The sequence below is a fragment of the Suncus etruscus genome, chromosome 7 (genome assembly GCF_024139225.1).
Source record: "Suncus etruscus isolate mSunEtr1 chromosome 7, mSunEtr1.pri.cur, whole genome shotgun sequence".
Taxonomy (NCBI): domain Eukaryota; kingdom Metazoa; phylum Chordata; class Mammalia; order Eulipotyphla; family Soricidae; genus Suncus; species Suncus etruscus.
Window position 1 is genome coordinate 6,387,440 of NC_064854.1, and position 25,089 is coordinate 6,412,528.

The 25,089-nt window shown below is 37.6% G+C and overlaps 1 protein-coding gene and 1 pseudogene across 1 annotated transcript in view; one reads left to right on the forward strand and one right to left on the reverse strand.

Moving 5' to 3' along the window:
- Positions 1 to 11,388: 11,388 nt before the first annotated feature.
- Positions 11,389 to 13,445, reverse strand: LOC126013311 (non-POU domain-containing octamer-binding protein-like; annotated as a pseudogene).
- A 199-nt stretch (positions 13,446 to 13,644) lies between these two features.
- The window catches only part of SYCP2 (synaptonemal complex protein 2), a 54,943-nt gene continuing 43,498 nt past the window's right edge, over positions 13,645 to 25,089 (forward strand). The window contains exons 1-4 of the mRNA XM_049777031.1: positions 13,645 to 13,771; positions 17,784 to 17,932; positions 19,054 to 19,128; positions 20,399 to 20,542. Of these exons, the coding sequence (XP_049632988.1) occupies positions 13,645 to 13,771; positions 17,784 to 17,932; positions 19,054 to 19,128; positions 20,399 to 20,542 (495 nt within the window). The remainder of the gene's footprint in view (positions 13,772 to 17,783; positions 17,933 to 19,053; positions 19,129 to 20,398; positions 20,543 to 25,089) is intronic.

Here is a 25,089-nt window from a genome sequence, read left to right on the forward strand (position 1 = left end):
ATTCTAAATTATTTAAAATTTAATAGGATATAATGTCTCTTTAGTCAGAATAATATAAACATTGTAGTATAGTGAGATTACTATGTCAATTAATCATAAATCATAGTCAAGCAGTGTTTCTGTTTTGGGCCATATCCTAGAGGTGCTCAGTGGTCACTTCAGGTTATATGCTCAAAAGTTGCTCGCTCTCTATAAGAGTACTGGGGTCTCAGGTTTTGCTGGATTGAACCTAGGGTTCTGCATTCAAAGCATGCACTCAAACCTAGTGCTCAGGCGTTACTCCTGGCTCTATGCTCAGGAATCGCTCCTGGCAGGCTCGGGGGACCATATGGGATGCTGGGATTCAAACCACCATCCTTCTGCATGCAAGGCAAATGCCTTATTGCTGTGTTGTCTCTCAGGCCCCACACTCAAACCTTTTAATGTTCTCCCTGACCCAGCAACTTTTACTTAAATAAGTGATAAATAAGCTGTAAAAATAATTATTTTGACAATAAGATATATTAAATATTAATGTTTGCCTTATGGTAGATCTATCAATAATAACCATTTTAATAAGTATATGAATTAGTTTTTCAAATAAATTCTTCAAATAATATTTTATGAATTTTTTGAGGCTTAGTATGCTTTGGGCTGAGTTGTTTTCTAGATTATATGATTTTAGGTAATATCTAATAATACTAAAATATTTCAAATTTTATTTTATAAGTTTCTTTTTTGGGGGGGGTCATACCCGGCCACGCTCAGGGGTTACTCCTGGCTCCACGCTCAGAATTCGCTCCTGGCAGGCTCAGGGGACCATATGGGATGCCGGGATTCGAACCAATGGCCTTCTGCATGAAAGACAAACACCTTACCTCCATGCTGTCTCTCTGGCCCTCATTATTTCTTAAGTTTCTTATAGGAAAATTTTAATGTAATCATCTCAATAGAAACTAAACCACTAGTTTACAGTATTAGCATATTGTGGTCCTAAAACATATAGAGATATAAAAAAAATCTATCTCAATAAATACTTGTTTTTGTTGTTTTCTGGGGGGGCCACACCTGTTTGATGCTCAGGGGTTACTCCTGGCTATGCGCTCAGAAATCGCCCCTGACTTGGGGGACCATATGGGACGCAAGGCAGATGCCTTACCTTTCTCTCCGGCCAGCCCTAAAATGCTTTAGTAAAAGTAATTGAATAGTAAAAACTAAAGTAGTTGAACCTAACTGTAAACTTACTAAAAACAGAAAACAAAGACTCTGCTTTATAGACTGTTGTGTGGGTTAGTTTTAACTATTTGCACTCAATAGCGGCATAGCAACCTTTGATTTGATTCTTTAAGATATATTTCAATATTTTTTCACTCTTGTAGTAAACTTCTTTTGCTGGGCATCTGTTCATTTCAGCAATAATGTATTTTATCTTGATAATGAAAACGGCATAAGATGAGTAAATTACACTAATAATTTCCTTATTTCTCTTGCTTTTTTCAAGATATTTACTAAAATACATTGTCTTATAATTAAATATCAACATTACATTTAGTATATTGTATATTTATTATATTATCAATAATATGACTAACTATATCATCTTTTAAAGATTATGAATTACAAGTCAGTATTGTGGAGGCTTTATGTAGAATGACCACACCAAAACAAAGACAGGAGCTGGCATGTCAGTGGTTTTCAATGGATTTTATTATTAATGCATTTAAAGAAATCAAAGATTCTGAATTTGAAACAGTAAGTCGTTTAAGAAATAGTAAGCTCAGAACATTTTTTAAATTATTATACTTTCTTAAATACATTTCTTTTTCACATTAGGATTGCAGGATATTTCTCAACTTTGTCAATGGCATTCTTGGAGACAAGAGAAGGTAAATTTTATATCATACACAATAAATTGTTGATAAGTAGAGTGAAAGAGGGAGTACACAGGGTTGAAATTTAAAAGCCTAGCTTTATGGGCATAGGTGAGAGAGAGAACTCAAAGTACTGTCATGCATGCAAGCCCTGTGTTTGGTCCCCAGAGCTGCATGGCCCTGGAAGCACACTGGGTATGTCCCTTGTGGCTCTAAAGTTTCCCTGTGGGTGGCGCTTAGTGGCCCCAACCCCTATATTTTCAGGCCTTCACTGACAATTGAGTATTCCCTGACATGACCCCTGGACTTCCAAGCACTTCTGGGGAGCCCACCCCTGCCATGGAACTCTTCCTTTGGAGGACAAGGGTGGATAGTTAAGAGCATCACTTATGTAATTACATTAACAGGTAAAATAACCCTTAGATTGGAGAAGAAAAATGCAATTCTCTTCAGTATTAATTTCATATGCATGATCCAATATTTACTATTAGAATAATAAAGACCCAAGTATAAATCATGAGTATCTACCTCCTTTATCCAAATACTAAAATGAAAATGTATAGCTAGCAACTGTGAGTTGTCATATTTTATGATCAGCATACTATGTGACTATCCTTTGAGACTCTTTAACCTTAGGAATGGGCATGCAAATTCTGTCACATTGGATAATGTCAGAATAGAGTATTTGAGTACAGTGTCTCATGGCTAAGACATACGTTGGATGAATGGATTGATTTTAACTTCCCAACGGAAAATGAAAGACGGGATGTATTATGGCTAGTAGTGCTATTACGTGGGGCAGAGATCCTCAGACTTTAAACAGGGGCCAGTTCACTCTCCCTTAGACTGTTAGATGCCCAGACTACAGTTTAAAAAAGAAAAAGGTAGGAAAATAATTGAATTCAAAAAATCGAATTCCTCTGCACAGTGCACGAATTTTATTTTGAAGTGAAAAAAGGAACAAATAATACTTAAAATAAAGAACAAGTGAAATCAACAGTGGGAACCATGGTCCCGCTTTGGATGGGCCAAAGTCTGAGGACTGCTGCCCAAGACTGAGAGGAGTCAAGAGGCAGAAGGAGGGGGAGTAAGGCTTCAGTGCACATTTCACACATGCACACCCCAAGACTGCCCAAGACTGAGAGGAGTCAAGAGACGGAAGGAGGGCAGTGAGGTTTCAGTGCACAATTCACACATGCACACTGAAGGCCCTGAATGAGTTGGCTGCTAAGCATGACAGGCAGCTGTGACAAAAGCACACAGTGGGCTGGATAAATGTCCTCAGCGGGCCATAGTTTGAGGAGCCCTGACTTAGAGGTTTGAGTCAGAGATTCTTTCCCATCTTTCTACTCAGAAATTGGGCATATTATTTAACCTTGATTTTTCTAGTCTTTTTTCTGTAAAATAATACTAGCAACACCTGTCTCATATTGGTGCTGAAAATTAGAAACAAAGGCAAGCACCCTACCCACTGTACTATCCGTCAACTGACCCATTTTACTTATCGGTATTATAATTATTATACATTATATATATTATTATATTATATTTATTATAATTATAAAAGGTGATAGTATGAACAACAATTAGAAATAACTTGAATTAAGAATAATCATTAAAGTTGTTGCTTTGATCTACAGAAGCAATTTTTATTTAACTTATTTTTAAAAGTAATAAAGGACAAGACATGATTGAGTGTATGCCTTGTATGTTTACAGGTCCTGGGTTTAATCCCTGGCACTACAAGGGAGAAAAGTGATAAATGATACATAATTTTATTTAAATCAGACCCACTACCGGATCTTATTTCTACTATAAAGATGATTTCTGTGGATAGTTAAGATTATGTTGCAAAGTCTTATGAATTTTTCTTTAATTGGAACTACTTTGATTTTAGGGTCTTTACATTTCCTTGTTTATCAGCATTTCTTGATAAATATGAGGTAAGTTTAAATTTACCTTAGTTCTTACGATATTATTTTTGATGCTGAAGTCAGGAAAATGTTAGATTAAATATTAACAGGAACTTTAAAACTAAAATGACAAATATAACTCCCAGTTTGTTTGTTTTTATCTAGAAGTGACAGCTTCTAAAATGGCATATTTGTAGCCAAGGATAATGGAAATATAAAGCCTGTACTTAAATTTCCTTATTTCCTTAGTTTTTAGTTTATTAATCATAAAGACATTTAAGCCAATATTTTAGACCATTTTTAGCGCTTGGAAAGTCCGTAATTTCTTTAAGCTAGTTAATTTCTCTAAAATATTCATGTAGCATTTTTCATTGTTTCAAAATTGACTTAATTTAAATATTACATTTGTATGTTTGTCTTTTCTTCTTTCCAGCTATACTTTTTTTTGGAAGGATGGGAGGATTTGTTACTAAGAACCACTAGTAACATCATCTAGCTGTGTGGTTGGGGCTATTCCTGGTTTATGTGCTGGAGAACATGTGTCAGGGACTGAACCAGACCAGCCACATGCTGGTCTTAGTTCTGTACTTTCTCTCCGGTCCAACACTGGGCTCCCCCGTTGGTTGGCGATTTCCCAGGAGTTGACAGCTGCTGCCTTCAGCTTGCTTTCAGCTGCCTACAGTTTGAGGTATTCACCATGTTTATGATGACCCTGGAATAGATGGGTCAACAGCAAGATGTGGTGCACAGAAACCAGATAGAGTCACAGGAGAAAGTACATTTTGGCCAGGAGGTGCTGAGCAGGATCTTGGATCTTACTAAGCCAGCCAAGCTTCTAGCTCTTTGCTGCTTTACCGGCCACGTTTGTTAGCCAGAGTTTAACATAAATCACCTGAGAGGCATGCTTGATGTAATTAATGGTACTTGTACTAATGAACTTGAAACAGGTAAAAGGAAAAAGGAAAAGATGATTTTATAGATGTATGACAACAACACTAACTTTACATTTTCTTCTTTCAGCTGAAAATACCATTAGATGAAAATCTTGAGGAATTTTGGATAGATTTTAATCTTGGAAGTCAAACTCTCTCATTCTTTGTTGCTGACGATGATGTAAGCTTTATTCCCTCTATATCACTTTCTATGTAGATAAGCATCTATAGAATTTTTATTTACTTTAGGAATATAAATTTGTCTATTTTCCATCTATTTTAATAGATGTCAATACTCGGTCTACTAACTTAGATAATATCCTGGAAAATTAGCATGAAAATGATGGGCAGGTTGGGTGCATTTTTTGCATACGGAAGGACTGATTTTCATCCCCACCACTGTGTATCTCAGCTCTGCCTGGATCAACTATCCAAGTAACAACCCAAATAGAGACTCCGGCAACTGCTGGGTGTGACTCAGTGTCCCCTAAAAAAATGAAATGAAAATTATGAAGAACTATTGCAACGTAAAAACGATGCTGTTTAAATACTAGATTTTTTTTTCAGAAGATATCAGCTTTATTCAGTGGACAAGGCTGAAGCCAAAAGCCCCAGAATCAGTCCTCCTAAAAAAAAAGCCAATACTAGATTTTTTTAAAACATAACACTTTCAGAAGTTAAAGGCATCTTAACAACATAAAATTTAACATTCATCTGAATAAAGTAAACTGGCTCTAGAAAAGTTATCAAATGGCCAGAGCAACAGCACAACCCTTGAATGAGGCTGAGGTCCTCTAGAATAGCCAAGAGTAGTCTCTTGAGTATCATCAGGTGTGGGCCCAAAACCAAAAGCAAAGAATTCTAAGAAAAGAAAATGAATCGCAGAATTTCTTAGTTAAAAGGTACATTTGCTCACAATGCCATTTGGTTTTTACAAAATCATCTAAGCATAGTGGGGATCAAATCTTAAGCAACAGAATAGAGTGATATAACAAGATGAATTTTTTTCTGCTATATCTTAGGTATGTGTTTATAGTCAAAATTTTATGGAGTAAGTGATTTCATTGACTAAACTAATTGTGACTGGTGATACTATAATGAAACTCTTATCTATCCTAAATTCCTACTTTATTCCAACTAAATTTTTTATAGATGAACAGTATCCAAATGCCTTTTATGTTTTTTTACAAAATCTTTCTTTTTATTTTAGCATACATACTTGATTAAATAATGCTTAATTAAGTTTGAGTTTCCAAACACCAGCACAGTTTCTTAGTGACACTGAGGGCTTTTATTAGTATATTTATTTTGGTCATGTTTGTAGGAGAATTCTATAGAAACTGGCCTTTCATTTTTGGAGAAGATGATAGAACAAGATTGATGGATTTTCTGCTTTTATTTGGCTTTTTCTAATGGATGAGTCAGGCAGGAAAATAATTATGTTAACATATGATGGGGATAAAATATAAATATTATACTTGTGCTACCTTCTAGTTACTGGCCAGAAGTTAGATGCCAGAAGATTGTTCTTCATCAGCATTTAGAGTCCTCTCTTGTCTGTGTCTTTGTGTGAGAAGTCTCCAACTGGCATTCAAAGATCCAGGGGTCTCTCACAGTGACTAGAGGTTCTATGCAGAGGCCTGAGGGTGCGTTGCAACTTTCACTAGAACTTTTTGTGTGAATGAAGTATGTGATTTAGTTAAACAAATATTTATGACAATACTTTAAAGAGGTAATCATTTAATTATTTGAGTGTGTTGCTATAATCTATGGCTAATCAGTCAATGAGTGGGGATTGAGAATGGAATATGATATTAGACATTCGGAGGAAAAAAATGAACAAGGTCTGGTGACATTTGTAAAAGTATCTCCAGTATTAGTGTGCCATCTTTTCAGGGGTTAAAATAGAAAATAATAAAATTAATCCTATAATTTGTTCTTAAAATTGCACATAGATTAAACATGACAAGCGTTTATCGAAGGTTTAAATGAGGAATAAATTATTTATGCTCAAAACCTTTGTTTAAATTTAAGGACCAGTGGGAATCAGTGACTGTTCCTGAGGAAAGAGTTCAGATATATACAGTTGAAGGTATTAATCTTGCTTCTTTATCATTCTTTCCCTTTTAGAATTGCTCTTAGCTCCATAACTTCCTTTTGCTCTTGTGATGACTAGAACTTGTACACACATTTTGCTGCAGTGATTGCACACTTTGTTTTTGAGTGATCTGTGCATATAAGCAAAAATAGTAGCTTTCAAGACAGGCTGCTCTGAGACTATTTGCTAACTGGCTTAAACTACTACCATGTTATTAGCCAGAGCATTTTCTGGCACTCATCCACCAGTAAAATTTGGTAAAATTTTGATGAAATTCTGGTAAAATGTGGTAGCAGAATAAGGAAGATGTAAGATCCTCTTGCAACAGCATAGATCCTCTTACAACAGCATTCATGTGAAAGGAGTTTATAAAGTGTCAACCATCTTAAGCATACAGAAATTCATCATTTTATGGGAGTAATTTTTGCGCATACATTCTTTCAAATCTGGGCACTATCTTATGTAACATATTTGGATGTGGTCATTTGACATGCCTATCTGTGCCTGAGTGAAGCTCTGAATTTTAAAGTTTTACACAGTTTTGGGGGCTGCAAGCTTCTTGATTTCTCTTGCCCTCTGTTCCTTCCAAGGTATTCGTTTTGTCTTCTATTGAAACCTGTTTCTGACAGATGTGTAGGGACTTTGGGGATTTAAAATCTTTTAGTTAATTGTCTGAGATGATAATGACTTAAAGTATGTAATTCCTTGAGAGGAAGACAGTAGCTTCTAAGAAGTCAATGTTTTTATTTTTAAACACAGACATTGCTATCTACATGATAATTAACTGTACGTGTGTGAATGCTTATATGTACATTTTATTGGTTCCTCTTAGATAGTGATAAATGAGTATAGTGACTGTGTTATGTTTACTTTTTTCAGAAGCTTCTCAGTTTGTCCCCAAACCAGCCCCTACTTAGTTTTAATTTGCTCTTTTCCTTATAGTGAACTTTGCTCTGATTTGATCAAAAGTCCTTTGTGACTAATGAGCTGATGAATCATCACTTGGTACCTTATATTCCTCCCTCTAAGAGTTCCCTTCGTAGCATTGAACAATTGTGATTCTTATGCATATTTGTTTCCATTAATTCTTACTTACTCACAGGTTTATATTAAAATTCTTTATTCTTTCTGTTTGGAATTACATGAGTGTGTCTCCCCTTACATAAAACATGATTCTGTTGTCACCAGGAAGGGATGCTGTGTATGATTTCAGAATTCTTTTTACATAGACAGTAGCTTTATACTCAGAATACAGTCTTTGTGTTCTTAAGTAGGAATGTTGTACTTTGCTGTTGTGAAGTGACTGGAATGTCGGGAAGTAACGTTCAGTAGATGGTTTTTCGAGGTCTATTTTCTTTTCTAGTTTTTGGGCCACATCAGGCAACGTTCAGTACTTAACTCCTGACTCTTCACTCAGGAATGATTCCTGATAGGCGAGGGACTATATGGAATGCCAACAACTGAACTCTGTTTATGTGCCAATCAGGCACCTTGCCCCTTTCCCCACTGGACTATCACATTGGCCCTGATTGTCTAGTTGTTTGATATTAATTGGAATTCTATTGAAGTGACCATTGTAGTCTCTAATTTCTCAATTTTATCATTTTCCTGTTTTGCTCAAGTATTTAAATTTTCCATTAGGTATATAAGATAATATAATATATCGTATTATATATTCTGTATGACATTATACATTAGGTGTCTATGTGTTTTATCTATCAGTTTTTCCTGATAGATTGACCCCTTTATCATTATAAAATGAACCAATTTTTCTTATGGTTAAAGCCTTTACTCTGTAATCTACTTACAGATATATAAGTGCATGTAACCCTCTTACTTTCTTTTGATTAAATACATTTCATGGAATATTCTATCTTTATTTTCAACTTTTTCCTTCATTTAAGGTAGGTTCATTGTAAGCATCAGATCTTGTATATAATTTGACAATTTTTACCGTTTGTGATTTTTGATTTGATTATTAATATGCTTTAAGTTTACTTGTTAGCTCTTTCATTTTGTTATTTGACATGTTTCTTTTTCTTTTACATTATTTTTTCAATCATATGCTTCTTTTGTCCTTGCATGCCTCTTTTGGGGTTGATTTAGGCTTTCGTTAACCCATGTTCAATGATGTGTAAGTTCATATATTTATGCTGACTTTAAAACCTTACAGATGTTATTCTTTCACATCATGGTCTTTATACCATTACCTCCAAATAAAACGTTTTTATCTTTCTGTATATGAAGTGAATTTCATATTATGGCTTTGTTTTGTTTTTGTTTGTTTTTGCTTTATATAGCAAAGTAGCCTCTGTAGCTGTTTAAAAATGGTGGAGATGCTGGAGAGATAGTACAACAGGCCATGTACTTGCCTTGTAAACAGCCAACTGTTTGATCCTCAGCATTCCATCTGATCCCCCAGCTTTCTTTTTTTTTTTTTTTTTTTTTTGGTTTTTGGGCCATACCCGGTAACGCTCAGGGGTTACTCCTGGCTATGCGCTCAGAAGTCGCTCCTGGCTTGGGGGACCATATGGGATGCCGGGGGATCGAACCGCGGTCCGTCTCCTAGGCTAGCGCAGGTAAGGCAGGCACCTTACCTCCAGCGCCACCGCCCGGCCCCTCCCCCAGCTTTCTAACAAATGATTCCTAAGTGAAGATTCAGGAGTAAACTCTGAACATTCTGGGTCTGGCCAAGTTTTTTCAAGGCAATAAAAGGTGCAGATTAACCACTCAATTTACTTTTTTTCCCACTTTTTTCCCACCCCTTTTTCCTCTTACCTTTGTGTAAATCTTCATATCTCCACTATTTTTTATTATTTATTTTTTTACACACCATGATTACAAACAAAACTGTAGTTTGGTTTCAGTCATACAAAGAACATTCCACTTCACCAGTGCAACATTCCCACAACCAATGCCCCCTATCTCCCTCCTCCCTCACCCCCTGTTTGTATTCAAGACAGGCATTGTACTTCTCATATTCAATAACACTGTCATGGTAGTTGTTAGCATAGTTATTTTTCTAACTGTACTTACCATTCTTTGTGGTAAGCTTCATATTGTGAGCCAGTTCTTCCTGCCCTCATCTCTGGGGTATATACCAATAATGTCTTTTGTTTTTTTTATTTTATTTTTTTTGGTTTTTGGGCCACACCCGTTTGACGCTCAGGGGTTACTCCTGGCAATGTGCTCAGAAATTGCCCCTGGCTTGGGGGGACCATATGGGACGCCGGGGGATCGAACCGCGGTCCGTTCCTTGGCTAGCGCTTGTAAGGCAGACACCTTACCTCTAGCGCCACCTTCCCGGCCCCCCAATAATGTCTTTTAATTTTCTTAAGCCCCATAGATCAGTGAGATTATTTTGTGTCTCTCTCTTTCCCTCGGGCTTATTTCACTCAGCATGACAGTTTCTATGTACATCCATGTATAGGAAAATGTCATGACTTCATCTCTCCTGACAGCTGCATAATAGTACATTGTGTATATGTACCACAGTCTCTTTAGCCATTCATTAAGGGTATCTTGTTTGTTTCCAAAGTCTGGCTATTGTAAATAGCGCTGCAATGAATATAGGTGTGAGGAAGGAATTTTTGTATTGCATTTTTGTATTCCTGGGGTATATCCCTAGGAGTGGTATAGCTGGATCAGATGGGAGTTCAATTTCCAGTTCTTTGAGGAATCTCCATATTGTTTTCCATAAGAGCTGGACTAGATGGTATTCCCACCAGCAATGAATGGGAGTTCCTTTCTCCCCACATCCCCACCAGCACTGATTGTTCTTGTTTTTGTTTTGTTTTGTTTTGTGATGATGTGTGCCAGTCTCTGTGGCGTGAGATGGTGCCTCATCATTTTGATTTGTATCTCCCTGATGACTAGTGATGTGGAACATTTTTTCATATGCCTTTTAGCCATTTATATTTCTTTTTTTGTCAAAATGTCTGTCCATTTCTTCTCCCCATTTTTTGATCAGGTCAGATGTTCTTTTCTTGTTAAGTTCTATTAGTACCCTGTATATTTTTGATATTAACCCCTTGTCTGATGGGTATTCGGTGAATAACTTCTCCCATTCTGTGGGTGGGTTTTGTATCCTCAGGACTATTTCCTTTGAGGTGCAGAAGCTTCTTAGCTTAATATATTCCTATCTGTTTATCTCTGCTTCCACTTGTTTGGAGAGTGCTGTTTCCTCTTTAAAGATGCTTTTAGTCTCAGTGTTGTGGAGTGTTTTACCTACATGCTGTTCTATATACCTATGGTTTAGAGTCTGATGTCAAATATCCACTATTCTTCATTTCACTTTTATTTTGAAAAATATTTTTGCCACATAATTCTAGATTGCCTGCTTATGTGTGTGTATGTGTGTGTGTGTTTAAGTGTGTGTTTTTTAAGTAATAAATAGACTGTGCTCAAGACTTACCCCTCCTGACTTTGTGTGATTAGGGATAGCTCTTGGCTGTGCTTGAGGGGGGGGGGGGTCATGTGCAGTACTTGATTGAATTAGGAATAACTGATGCCTTAACTCCTGCTCTAACTTCATGGCCCCTTTAAAAATCTCTTCCAGTTTGTGTTATTTTTCATGTTGTTCTTATGTGTACTCCTTTTTTTTTCTAAGAGAAATGTTTTTATTAGGACATGAAAGGGCAATACATGGGATATAACAGAACCATACTTATGTTGTCTGTGACCTCTGTGGACATTTGCTGGAATTCCCACCTGGGAGTGAATGGAGCAATGAGGCTAAGGTCATGGGGGAATGTTTGGTTTTAATGGTATATGTGGCAGTGTCTTTGTGGTTGCAGAGTATGAATAAGCAAATAGAACAAGATGGACAAATGGAATGATCAAGATTAACGGGGCTCTAACTGGATCCATTTTGTCATTGTTTCCCCCGTAGGCTCAACAATCAAATGAGAGTTCAGGAATGCACCACACAAAACTATACCACATAGAACTGATTTGTAATGATCTCCCCTCCCTTGCCCTCTGCCTCCAGCATATTCCCTAAAATAGAGTACTACAGGCAGGGAACTAACTATTGGGAGGAATCCCTAACTCTTTTCCAGGGTAGAATTCTGGCTAGTCCAAAAAGGGTCCTTTTCTTTAGGGTTTTAAGGAAACTAGACAATACAATTTTATTAGTATCGGCGACATTTGTTTGGAGCGAATTCAGCTCCAGGAGCTGCTCGATTGAATGTAGGAGGGGTTCCGCCAATTGCCCCAATTCCTTCCATTGTAGCGGCTTGGCCAAAGCGCTCAGTTGTTGGTGGTGTCAATCCCAAGGTTCCATCTGGCATCATAGTGGCAGGTCCTAAAGGAGCTGGAGTACCAGCTGGTACAGGAGCAGGAGGCATGGCACCTCTGTTGTTTATGCCCATAGCACCTCCCATAGCCATCTGGCCCATTCGGAGCTCCTGTTCTCTCGCATCAGGGAAGGGTCCCTTCAATCCTTCCTGCTGTCGCCGCATCATTTCTTCCTGTTGTCTCCGCATCTCTTCTTCACGGCGCCTACGTTCTTCCTCCTGCCTAAGTTCCAGTTGTTTTCGTTTTTGCACTTCTTGATTATGTAGCTCTTCCATTCTTCGAAGTTCTTGACGTCTCATCAAATCCTGCCTCATTAGCATGACCTGGTGCTCATGATGAGCAGCCTCCATCTCCATTTCCAGTTTCTCACGAGCTTCCTTGATGTTGCGGTCCACCTGGTCCTGCTGCTGTTTCTCCATCTCAATGAGTGCCTTCCAGCGCATGGCATACTCATACTCAAAGGAGCCAGGCTGGGCAAATCTGGGTGGTTGTTCTCATTCCTTGTGAAATTGCTGGTTTTTAATAACCAGTTTTTCTGGTAATCCCTCTTCATCGTCTAGCTGGTCCATGGGCTCCACAGTCACAGGCCTTGGGAATGTGGTTAGCAGGAAGGAGCCTTCACTACGTCTGTCCAGAGCTTTCCGAGCAGCTGGTTTCCCTGAGAATTCTACAATGCCTTTTCCAGAAGGCCTTCCTCGATCATCCACAATGACCACAGCCCTCTCCACCTGACCAAACACAGAAAATGCTTCCTCCAGCAGTTCATTGGACACATACTGAGGAAGGTTTCGAACTGTGAGGGATGCACTATGACAAGCAAAGCGTACACGCAGCTGCTTTCCCTGGAGGGGCATGTTATCCAGCTCCACTTTGGCAATTTCTGCTAAAGTTCGTGTTTCCAAGCGAATAAAGCCAAAGCCCTTATCCTTATGAATGAAGACTTCACCAGCCTTCCCATATTTCTCAAATAGTTTCCTCATTTCCTCCTCATTGATATCAGGAGGAAGATTTCCCACAAAGAGTCGGCTGCACTGAGTAAAGGTCTTCTCTCCTGGTTTTCGAAAATTCTTCAGGTCAATAGTCAAGCCTTCATTCTAGCTGCTGGCTTGTTGCCCATTTGCAGGTATTGGTGCTGGTGGTGGCGGCTGCTGCTGCGGCTGCTGCTGGGGCTGCTGCTGCTGCGGCTGCGGCTGCTGGTGCTGATGATGCTTCCTTGGAGCATGATTTTGCTTCTCCAAGTTAAAGGTTTTTTTGCTCTGCATATTTGCACCTTTACGACTCCTGCCATAGTGCAGCATCACTGTTTCAAAACGTAACAATTTCAAATGACACAATAGGTGTTTCACAGTAAATGATACCCTCCACAGTCTGCTCTCTCCTCGGCGACGTTCATGTGTACTCCTTTTAAGTAATTTTCCTTTGACGACTTTTCAGATGTTCTCTTCATCTCCATATTTTTGTTTTGCTTTATTTTGGGGTCCACACCTGGTTGTGCCTGGGGTTTACTTCTGACTCTTTGCTAAGGGATCACTCCTGATGATGTTCAGGGGACCATGTGTGGTGCCAAGGATCAGCCTTATGCAAGACCAACAAGCACCTTGCTGCTGTACTGCCTCTCCAGACCCCACAAGTACTTGCAGTACTTCATTCAAGAACAGTTTGATTATAATGTGCTTTCCTGTAATTTCCTTCATGTTGTTAGTTCTTGGAATAATTGAGCCTCTTAGTTCTATGGGTTTATTGTTTTCATCGAATTTCTGCTTTCACCATTATTAAAATATTGTCCTTTTACTGATCCTTTTTTATAAATTTCTGATGGCTGATTTATACAAGACCAGCTGATGGTTTTTCAGCACTTATTACTGTGTCATATTGATTTAGGATCAGCTGCTTTCACCACAGGCTCTTCTTTCCTGTCTGTTCATATAAACACTTTTATATATTTTATATTTATGGGTATTTTCTTCTGAAGTATCTGTTCTTCTAATACTGTGTGATATTTATCTTGGGCATTGTTTTTGTTTTGTTTTGGGGCCACACCCAGCTGAGTTGAGGGGTTACTCCTGGCTTTGTGCTCAGAAATCGCTCCTGTCAGGCTTGGGGGACCATATGGGATGCCGGGAATCAAACCTGGGTCCATCCTGGGTCAGCAGCATGCAAGACAAAAACCCTACCACTGTGCTATCTATCACTCAGGACCTTGGGTTTTGTTTTAATCTCTGGAAGTTTGATTTGCATCATTTTTTAAAGATAACTTCTATATTAGAATGACTTTCAATTACATAACACCTACAGAATACAGAAAGTTTCCATTTATACTCCTTTACCCAATTTCCTCTTTTTTCATTGTGGTTAAAAATACATAACAGGAAATTAACCGTCTTAACCTTTTATAAATGTGCAGTCCAGCATATTGGTCCTTTTAAAACAGATCTACAGAATTTTAAGGTCATCTTGTAAATTGAAACTTTATACCCATTTAACAACATCCCCTCCCATCCTCACCAGACCATGTAACCACTATTCCTCTTTTTATTTGTAAAGACTTGATGGTTTTAGGTACATTATATAACAGTATGTGTCTTCTTAAGAATAGTGTTTTATATGTAAGCCAATATGGTCAAAATAAATATTAAAAAGCAAAAGAAAACAAAAAAGAATAGTGTTTTACATAACATAATGCCATGTTACATCTTAAATGACTTGCATTTAAATGGTGTGTCTGGAACTGTATTATAAATACAGTCTCCAGGGATTCATCATATGTATTTTCTACTTATCTCAGACCATTCATAGCCAGTTTGGAGCAAACATTTTATTTTATTTTTTATTTTTTATTTATTTTTTGTATTTTGGGCCACACCCGGCTGTGCTCAGGGGTTACTCCTGGCTGTCTGCTCAGAAATAGCTCCTGGCAGGCACAGGGGACCATATGGGACACCGGGATTCAAACCAACCACCTTTGGTCCTGGATCGGCTGCTTGCAAGGCAAACACCACTGTGCTATCTCTCCGGGCCCGCAAACATTTTATTAACTCTTTTCTTCTGTTATTAACTTTCTAGTTTAACTCCATTCTATCTCATATTCCACTATGCTAAAATTTCAAGTGTCAAGAGAATAATGAACTCTTTATTATTAATATTCATATTTATACTTCAGTGTCTTATTTTGTTTCTTTTCTCTCACATTTTATGATGTTAACTGCTCTTTCATTTTTAAAATTCTTGCCTATTTCTCATTTGAGTTCTAGATGCAAATGAGAATAGTAGACTATTCCTTTTGGGTTATTTTCACAAATACCTGAAATCCATGACTGAAACCATACTGAAGTCTCCTCCTGGAAGCTTTTTCTTTATTTCCTCTCTCTCTTAATTTTTTGGGGGGTGGGGGCACACCTGGTGATGCTGAGGGTTTACTCCTGGCTATGGGCTCAAAAATCGCTCCTGGCTTGGGGGATCATATGGGACGCCGGGAATCAAACTAAGGTCTGTCTTAGGCTAACACGGGCAAGGCAGATACCTTACCACTTCCTCTCTTATTTTTTATAATATCCTGATTTTAGCACCATGATTATGATTACAGACATATTTGTAGTTGGGTTTCAGTCATAAAAAAAAGATTACCCCCCTTACTTCACATGTGCAACCAATGCCCCATCTCCATCCTTCTCCACCCCCTGCCTATATTTGAGACAGGCATTCTATTTTTCTCACTATCATTGTCATAATAGTTGTTAGTGTAGTTATTTCTTGAACTGCACTCAACACTCTTTGTGGAAAGCTTTATTCTGTGGTCAGTCCTTCCAGCCCTTCTCTATTGTCTCTGGGTATCATTACAATAAAGTTTTTTTGTTTTTCCTAAATCCCAAAGATGAGTGGGACTAATTCTTCCTCTGACTAATTTCACTCAGCATAATAGTTTTCATGTTCATCCATGAATAGGAAAACTTCATGACTTCATTTTCCTGGTGGCTGCATAGTATTCCATTGTGTAGATGTATCACAGTTTCTTTAGCCATTCATCCATTGTCGGGCATATGGGTTGTTTCCAGATTCTGGCTATTGTAAATAGCTCTGCAATGAATATAGGTGTGAGAAGGCATTTTTATATTGTGTTTTTGTGTTCCTAGGGTATATCCCTAGGAGTGGTATAGCTGGATCAGATGGGAGTAGCCTGTGGAGCTGGGGATTAAAGCAGGGTTGTGGGCAAGGCATGCACCTCTATACCCCTGTTCCTCTCTCTCTCTGTTCCCCAAGTAATCATTCTTAGCACTATCAAAGAAGATGCGCTGGAAGTTTCAAGACACTTGTAAAAGCATTGAAGATATTTTGTTTTGTAAAAATCCTCAGGAGAATCAGAATTCAACAGCCCTCAGAAACCCTTGTCAAGAAGAGCTTTTCTGAATGCCAAATAAAATAAGTCCCATCTTCCCTGATGGGATTCCTTCTCTATAGTGTACACTAGGGACAGGTGACTTCTTATCCATAGCAGGAACACCCACACAGTAGGACAGGACACATCAATAACAAGATTAATAACAAGGCAGAAGGATTGGGAGGTCTTTTTTTTTTTTTTAAGGAAGGAGAATTTGGGGCCACAGAGATAACACAGCAGTAGGGTGTTTGCCTTGCACACTGCCTATCCAGGATGGACCCGGGTTCAACTCTCAGCATTCCATATGGTCCCCTGAACCTGCCAGGAACAAGTTCTGAGCGAAAATCCAGGAGTGACCCTTGAGCACTGCCAAGTGTGACTCTAAAACAAAACAAAAATAAATAAAAGGAAGGAGAATTACCTCTTGTAAACTGTAAAGTGCAGTAATTTCTTTTACTGGCTTAATAAATATAAGAACATAGTCATCATTTCATCATTTCCTAGCAAAGTTCTTTAACAGATGCTGTTTACTATCAATTATTCATATCAACTGAGTATTTGTTTTTGTTTTTGTTTATTGTTTTTGAGCCACACCCAGTGACACTCAGTTACTCCTGGCTATGTGCTCAGAAATTGCCCCTGGCTTGGGGGGACCATATGAGATGTTGGGAATCAAACAGAGGTCCGTTCTAGGTCAGCCTCGTGCAAGGCAAACCCCCTATCACTGTTATCACTCCAGCCCCTCAACTAAGAATTTAATAGAATTGTTTTGAGTATATGTTTATGCCTGGAAATATATGTAAAATTAAAGTGATTTTTTCCTCTTTAACTTGAAAAATAGTTTTCTCAGATGCATTTAGGAATAATTATTAAACTTTTAGTGTCTAGAATGTAGTTGAGACTTTAGATCATTTGGTTACTTAATTTCCCTGTAATATATGGATCAACTGAAAACTTGGGGCTGAAGAGATAGTACTTGCCTTGCCTATGTTTGGCCCATATTTTTATCCCCATCACACCCCGTATGGTTCCCTAAGCCTACTAGGAATGATTACTGAATGCCAGGAATAATAATCTCTGGCTGTGATTCTCCCTCACTCCCAAAGAAAACTGAAAAGTAAGTTGATTAATTTTGTTTATGTAGGTAGTTAGCATCAAAATATATCTATAATAGTTGATATAATCTAAATAGTTAAATCTTGGGAGTTAATTCTATTTCAGTCCATTTGATACAATTGCATGTTTTTCTCAGTAAAATAATAGAGCAACATTATAAAAATGAATATAAACTAATCAGTGTGATTTATTTTTGTACAGTGAAAGAATCAAAGAAACTTCTGACTATAATTCTCAAAACTATAGTAAAAATTAGTAAAATAGCAGGGAAACAATTGCTTTTTTATTTTGATGCATCATTAGACATCATTAACGTGACTCAAAAAATTTTTGGCGCCAATAAATACAGGGTAAGTATTCAAAAAAATTTAATACTAAATACTGTAATTCCAGAAACACTCAGTTGAGTTACTTGGGGATACATATTTCATAGTTTTTTCTATATAATTCTCAATGTGTCATGTCAGTTTTTATTTATTTGCATTGTATTATGGGAAAGTACAGCAAACTCAGTTCATAAAGGGATCAGCAGTACTCAAAACAATGGTGAATTTCTGAAGATATTCTCAGAAAGAAAACCATGTTTTTAAGATTGTAAACAATGTTAATTATAGAATTATTGAATGTTATAGAATGCTAACATAATTAACATGTTAATTATATATTCTATAAATGAGTGACCTAGGAGTGAAGTTTAGACACTGAAAATGAGCTTGTTCATTAAGAGTATAGTGTGTAGGGTGGTTGCCTTACATGTAGCTGACCCAGATTCGATTCCCAGCACCCCATATTGGCCCCTGAATGATACCTGAGTACTGCCAGGTATAGGATAGGATGCTTCTCAAGATGGCAGAAGCCATTACAAGGTGAGTACTGGTCCACAGGGAATCAAAGATGATAGTTTGCAGGAGGTAGTGTGTTGGCATGTGTGGACAGTGTGTTCTGATGATCATGCCCAGATACTCTAGGCTGACTGGCTTACATCGAAGACATTCAATTCTCAAAGCGTTGGCATCTCCAAAGCCTATAATAATACTAAGTGCTGGCAGATTTGGAGTCTGGACTGGCCCTACTGATGATCTATAGTGTCCCTCTGACTATCTAACCATGGTCATGGAAGAGGACAGGTGAGCTCTCTGACTTCAGGTAGTCTTCTTCCAAAGGTGCCACTTCCCAAGGCCATCCCTTGAGGATTTGGTGTCATCATAGGAAATTGATAGGGACACATTCTTTTTTTAGCAGTGCAGTGGATTTATGTTGCAGACCTGCAGGGTTCTGTTTGTGAGGAACCTAATCAAAATGACAAATGAAGAAAGCTTCAGCAACTGGGGAGCCACAGAACTGTTTTGAGGAACTTCTTTACTACAAATAATAATTAGGATAATTTCACCATTTTTGAGGGAAACAGGGGAAACAGTGGCAGTAAGTAAAATGGAGAAAATTATATGACCTTGAGTCTATTTAATTTTAGGAATTTACCAAAAAACAAAGCTTTTCAATTGCTAAAACATCTGTGCATGTAATTTTTGATGAAAGTGGATCACAGGTATGTATTTAAATTATTATTTATCATTATATTAAATTTTATTCTAATAATAACACAGTAGCAAAGTCTATGTTGGGGGGTAAATACTTAAAAAGAATCTTAATATAAGGCTGTAAAAGTGAGAAAGTTTTTCAAGTGCAGAAATTAAAGACTGACAGTTTAAGACTCAGACTCAAAGAATGCTGTTTCTATGCCAGAATATGTGAAATGTAAATGTAATAGGTCACTTTTCACCCTTGTAGCTATAAAATTGAAATTTTGTAGAACAGTAAAAGCTTGTACTACTGAGGTAACGGAAGTTATACTAAAGTATCATTTTTTAAAATACACAGAGTTGAGTTTGTCACTGTTACCCTGTGTGATTTGAAAATGTGCTGATTGATTAGATATATCTACATATATAAAAACACACACAAATATACTAGATATGCACACATCTGAAATGGCCTAAAGCAGACACCCATTGTGATTACAGTTGCAAAATGAAGACATTTTGGAAAGAACATTGTATGATAGTTCGTTCATTTGCAGTGAACCTTTGTTCCTTTTTACTGTGGTAATTTTAGAAATGAGTGTCAAGTTTGAAACTAGATGTACTAAGTTGGGTTTTGCTGCTGGAAGTGTGCACTGGGCCCTCAAATAAACCAATGTGAATGTAGTTTTCCCCCTGTGTGAAGAAGCAGCCACACCCCAGCAAAATAGGAGGAAAAAACTAGAACTATTTCAAGTTTATCTTTTTGTATATGAAAAATAAAATAATGGTAAACATAAAAAGTCTTTAATACAGAGTGCTCTGATAAAATGTGTGATATCTTTAAACTTATTGTTTCAGCACAGCACTTTTTATAACTTCAAAACTAAAAGTACAACCTATTTGTGCTAAAGCTTTTTTCAGAATATTAATAGTATAAAAAGTGGATGCTGTGGATGGAGTGATAGCACAGCAGTAGGGCATTTGCCTTGCATAAGGCCAACCCAGGATGAACCCGAATTTGATTCCCAGCATCCCATTTGGTCCCCCAAGCCTGCCAGGAGTGATTCCTGAGTGCGGAGCCAGGAGTAGCCCCTGAGCTGGGTGTGCCCCCCCCCAAAAAAAAAAGAAAAAAAAATGTATGCTTTAATCTTAGTTCCTTTGTAGGATGAAAAAAAAATATGATAGTGTAAAAACTAAATCTTCTGAGATGGATGGCAGTTTGTTTAAAAGTAATTGATTTGTGAACATTCTCTGGTTTGCACTTTTAAAAATATTTCTTCCTCATATTCTCTGTAGAATCCAGTGCCAAAAAGTCAAAACTCTCCAGTAAGAGATCTGTCCAATCTGAAAGAAAAATCTGACTCCCAAATCGAAATTGCTAAACTTCTGAAATGTACCAAAAACAGCCTTCATGGGGAGAGCAAAAATAATCAACCTCAGGTAAACCTGGTATCAAATAGACATTTATAAATCAATATAGATAGAATAATTGTCATAGGTAATTATAGGGAAATTAACATGTAGCTGTGTTTAATGAGCTCTGAACACAACCAGGTATAACACTGAAATAAACAGAAACAAACTTGTCTCAGTTCTGTGCACTAATTTGATTTTATTCACATCTTAGGAAGATCACTTGCGTCATCCTTTTATGCTATGTTCATTTTTCCCCTCTACCTACATAAACATTCGTGTTTTAAATTTTAGTCTTATCTAAAGTCTTCTATTTACAAGACTTGGTTCATTTCTTCATAAAGCTTCTTAAAATTATTTTTTGCAATATATCACTTCTGGAGAGTGAACTTTCAAATTTCCCATATATTTCATATCAGCATTTCGTATTCTTTAAGTATATTTTTATTTTTTTAAACATCTTGATTACAAATATGATTGTGATTAGGTTTCAGTCATGTAAAAAACACCTCCCTTCACCAGTGCAACATTCCCACCACCAATGTCCCAAAACTCCCTCCATCCCTCCCCACCCCCACCTGTACTCCAGACAGGCTTTCCAGTTCCCTCATTCATTCACATGATTATGGTAGTTCTCTGTGTAGTTATTTCTATAACTGCACTCACCACTCTTTGTGGTGAGCTTCATGAAGTGAGCTGGAAGTTCCAGCCCTCCTCTCATTGTCTCTGAGGATTGTTTCAAAGATGACTTTTATTTTTCTTAAAACCCATAGATGAGTGAGACTATTCTGCATCTCTCTCTCCTTCTGACTTACTTCACTCAGCGTGATAGATTCCATATACATCAATGTATAGGAAAATTTCATGACTTCATCTCTCCTGACGGCTGCATAATATTCCATTGTGTATATGTACCACAGTTTCTTTAGCCATTCGTCTGTTGCAGGGCATCTTGGTTGTTTTCAGAGCCTGGCTATTGTGAATAGTGCTGCAATAAACATAGGTGTGAGGAAGGGGTTTTTGTATTGTATTTTTGTGTTCCTAGGGTATATTCCTAGGAGTGGAATAGCTCCTATACGATCCAGCTATACCACTCCTAGGAATATACCCTAGGTTCTGGAGGAATATACCCTAGTTTTTGGAGGAATCTCCACATCTCTTTTCATAGAGGTTGGACTAGACACCATTCACACCAGCAGTGGATAAGAGTTTCTTTCTCTCCACATCCCCTCCAGCACCGATTGTTCTCATTCTTTGTGGTGTGTGCCAGTCTCTGAGGTGTGAGATGGTATCTCATCATTGTTTTGATTTGCATATCCCTGATGATCAGTGATGAGGAGCATTTTTTCATGTGCCTTTTGTATTTCTTTTTTGTCAAAGTGTCTGTTCATTTCTTCTCCCCATTTTTTGATGGGATTAGATGTTTTTTTCTTGTAAAGTTCTGTCAGTGCCCTGTATATTTTGGATATTAGCCACTTGTCTGATGGGTATTGGGTGAATAGTTTCTCCCATATGGTGGGTGGCTCTTGTATCCTGGGCACTATTTCTTTTGAGGTGCAGACTTCTCAGCTTAATGTATTCTCATCTGTTGATCTATGCTTCCACTTGTTTGGAAAGTGCACTTTTCTCCTTAAAGATGCCTTTAGTCTCAGTGTCATGGAGTGTTTTACCGAAGTGTTGTTCTATATACCTTATGGTATCAGGTCTGATATCAAGGTCTTTAATCCATTTGGATTTTACCTTTGTACATGACGTTAACTGGGGGAGGGGGTTATGTTCGCTTTTTTTTTTGCAAGTGGCTAACCAGTTCTGCCAACACCACTTGTTGAAGAGGTTTTCCCTGCTCCACTTAGGATTTCTTGCTCCTTTGTCAATTATTAGGTGATTGTATGTCTGGGGAACATTGTCTGAAAACTCAAGCCTATTCCACTGATAAGAGGGTCTGTCTTCATTCCAATACCATGCTGTTTTGATAACTATTGCTTTGTAGTACAGTTTAAAGTTGGGAAAAGTAATGCCTCCCATACTCCTTTTCCCTAGGAGTGCTTTAGCTATTTGAGGGTATTTATTGTTCCAGATGAACCTCATAAGTGTTTGATCCACTTCTTTGAAGAATGTCATGGGTATCTTTAGAGGGATTGCATTAAATCTGTACAATGCTTTGGGGAGTATTGCCATTTTAATGATGTTAATCCTGCCAATCCATGAGCAGGGTATATGTTTCCATTTCCATGTGTCCTCTCTTATTTCTTGGAGCAGGGCTTTATAGTTTTCTTTGTATAGGTCCTTCACGTCTTTGGTCAAGTTGACTCCAAGATATTTGAGCTTGTGTGGCACTAATGTGAAAGGGATCGCCTTCTTGACATCCATCTCTTCCCTATCATTATTGGTGGATAAAAAGGCCATTGATTTCTGTGTGTTAATTTTGTACCCTTCCACCTTCTTATATGAGACTATTGTTTCTAGAAGCTTTTTGGTGGAATCTTTAGGGTTTTCTAAGTAGGGTATCACGTCATCTGAAAACAGTGAGAGCTTGACTTCTTCCTTTCCTATCTGGATTCCCTTGATATCTTTTTTTAGCCTGATATCTATAGCAAGCACTTCCAGTACTATGTTGAAGAGGAGTGGTGAGAGCGGACAGCCTTGTCTTGTACCAGAATTTAGAGGAAAGGCTTTTAGTTTTTCTCCATTGAGGATAATATTTGCCATTGGCTTATGGTAGATGCATGACTAGATTGAGAAAGGTTCCTTCCATTCCCATCTTGCTGAGAGTTTTGATCAAGAATGGGTGTTGGACCTTATCAAATGCTTTCTCTGCATCTACTGATAGAATCATGTGGTTTTTATTTTTCTGTTGATTATGTTGTGTATGATATTGATAGATTTACGGATGTTAAACCATCCTTGCACTTCGGAGATGAAAGCTACTTGGTCGTAGTGTATGATCTTCTTGATGATGCATTGGATCCTATTTGCCAGGATTTTGTTGAAGATCTTTGCATCTGCATTCATCAGGGATATTGGTCTGTAATTTTCTTTTTTGGCAGCATCTCTGTCTGGTTTTTGTATCAAGGTGATGTTGGCTTCATAAAAGCTGTTTGGAGTGTTCCTGTTTTTTCAATTTCATGGAAGAGCTTGGCTAGGTTTGGTAGTAGCTCCTCTTGAAAGGTTTGAAAAAATTCATTAGTAAATCCATCTGGGCCTGGGCTTTTCTTTTTAGACAGATGTTTGATTACAGTTTCAATTTCCTCAATAGTGATGGGAGTGTTTAGATATGCTATATCCTCCTTACTTAATTGTGGAAGGTTATAAGTGTCCAAGAATTTATCCATTTCTTCTAGGTTCTCATGTTTAGTAGCATAAAGTTTCTCAAAGTAGTCTCTGATCACCCTTTGGATCTCTGCAGTATCTGTCGTGATCTCCCCCTTCTCATTTCTAATACGGGTTATCAGGTTTCTCTCTCTCTCTCTTTCTTTGTGAGTTTTGCCAATGCTCTATCCATCTTGTTTATTTTTTCAAAGAAACAACTTCTGCTTTTGTTGATCTTTTGGATTATTTTTTCTTTTGGTTTTCCACTTCATTGATTTCTGCTTTCAGTTTTTTTATTTCCTTCTGTCTCCGTATTTTTGGTTCCTTTCGTTGGTCATTTTCTAATTTTATGAGCTGCGTCATTAAGTTATTCAGGTGTACCCCTTCTTCCTTCCTGATGTGTGCTTGCAAAGCTATAAATTTTCCTCTCAGTACCATTTTTGCTGTGTCCTGTAGATTCTGGCAATTTGTGTCTTCATTATCATTTGTTTCCAGGAAAGTTTTGATTTCCTCTTCGAGTTTTATCTCGGACCTACTGGTTGGTTGTTCAGTAGCAGGGTGTTTAATTTCCAATTGTTAAAGTTTTTCTTCTGTGTGGCTTTGTAGTTCACATCTAATTTCAGAGCCTTGTGGTCAGCAAAGGTAGCCTGCAAGATTTCTATCCTCTTGATTTTATGAAGGTATGTTTTATGTGTCAGCATGTGGTCTATCCTGGAGAATGACCCATGTACATTGGAGAAGAATGTGTATCCAGGTTTTTTGGGATGGAGTGTCCTGTATATATCTACTAGTCCTCTTTCTTCCATTACTCTTTTCAGGGTTAGTATATTTTTGTTGGGTTTTAGTCTGGTTGACCTATCAAGTGTTGACATGGCCGTGTTGAGGTCTCCCACAATTACTGTGTTATTATTGATGTCTTCTTTCAGATTTGTCAGTAATTGTATTAAATACTTTGCTGGTCTCTCATTGGGTGCATATATGTTTAATATCCTTGATTAGTACATAGTGTCCATCTTTGTCCCTTACAACTTTTCTGAGTATAAAGTTGGTGTCATCAGATATTAATATGGCCACCCCAGCGTTTTGTGTGTTGTTTGATTGGATTATTTACCTCCAGCCTTTGATTTTGAGTCTATGTTTGTTCTGACTATTAAGGTGTGTTTCTTGTAGGCAGCAGAAGGTTGGATTCATCTTTTTGACCCATTTTGCCACTTTTTGTCTTTTAATTGGTGAATTTAGTCCATTGACATTGAGGGAGATGATTG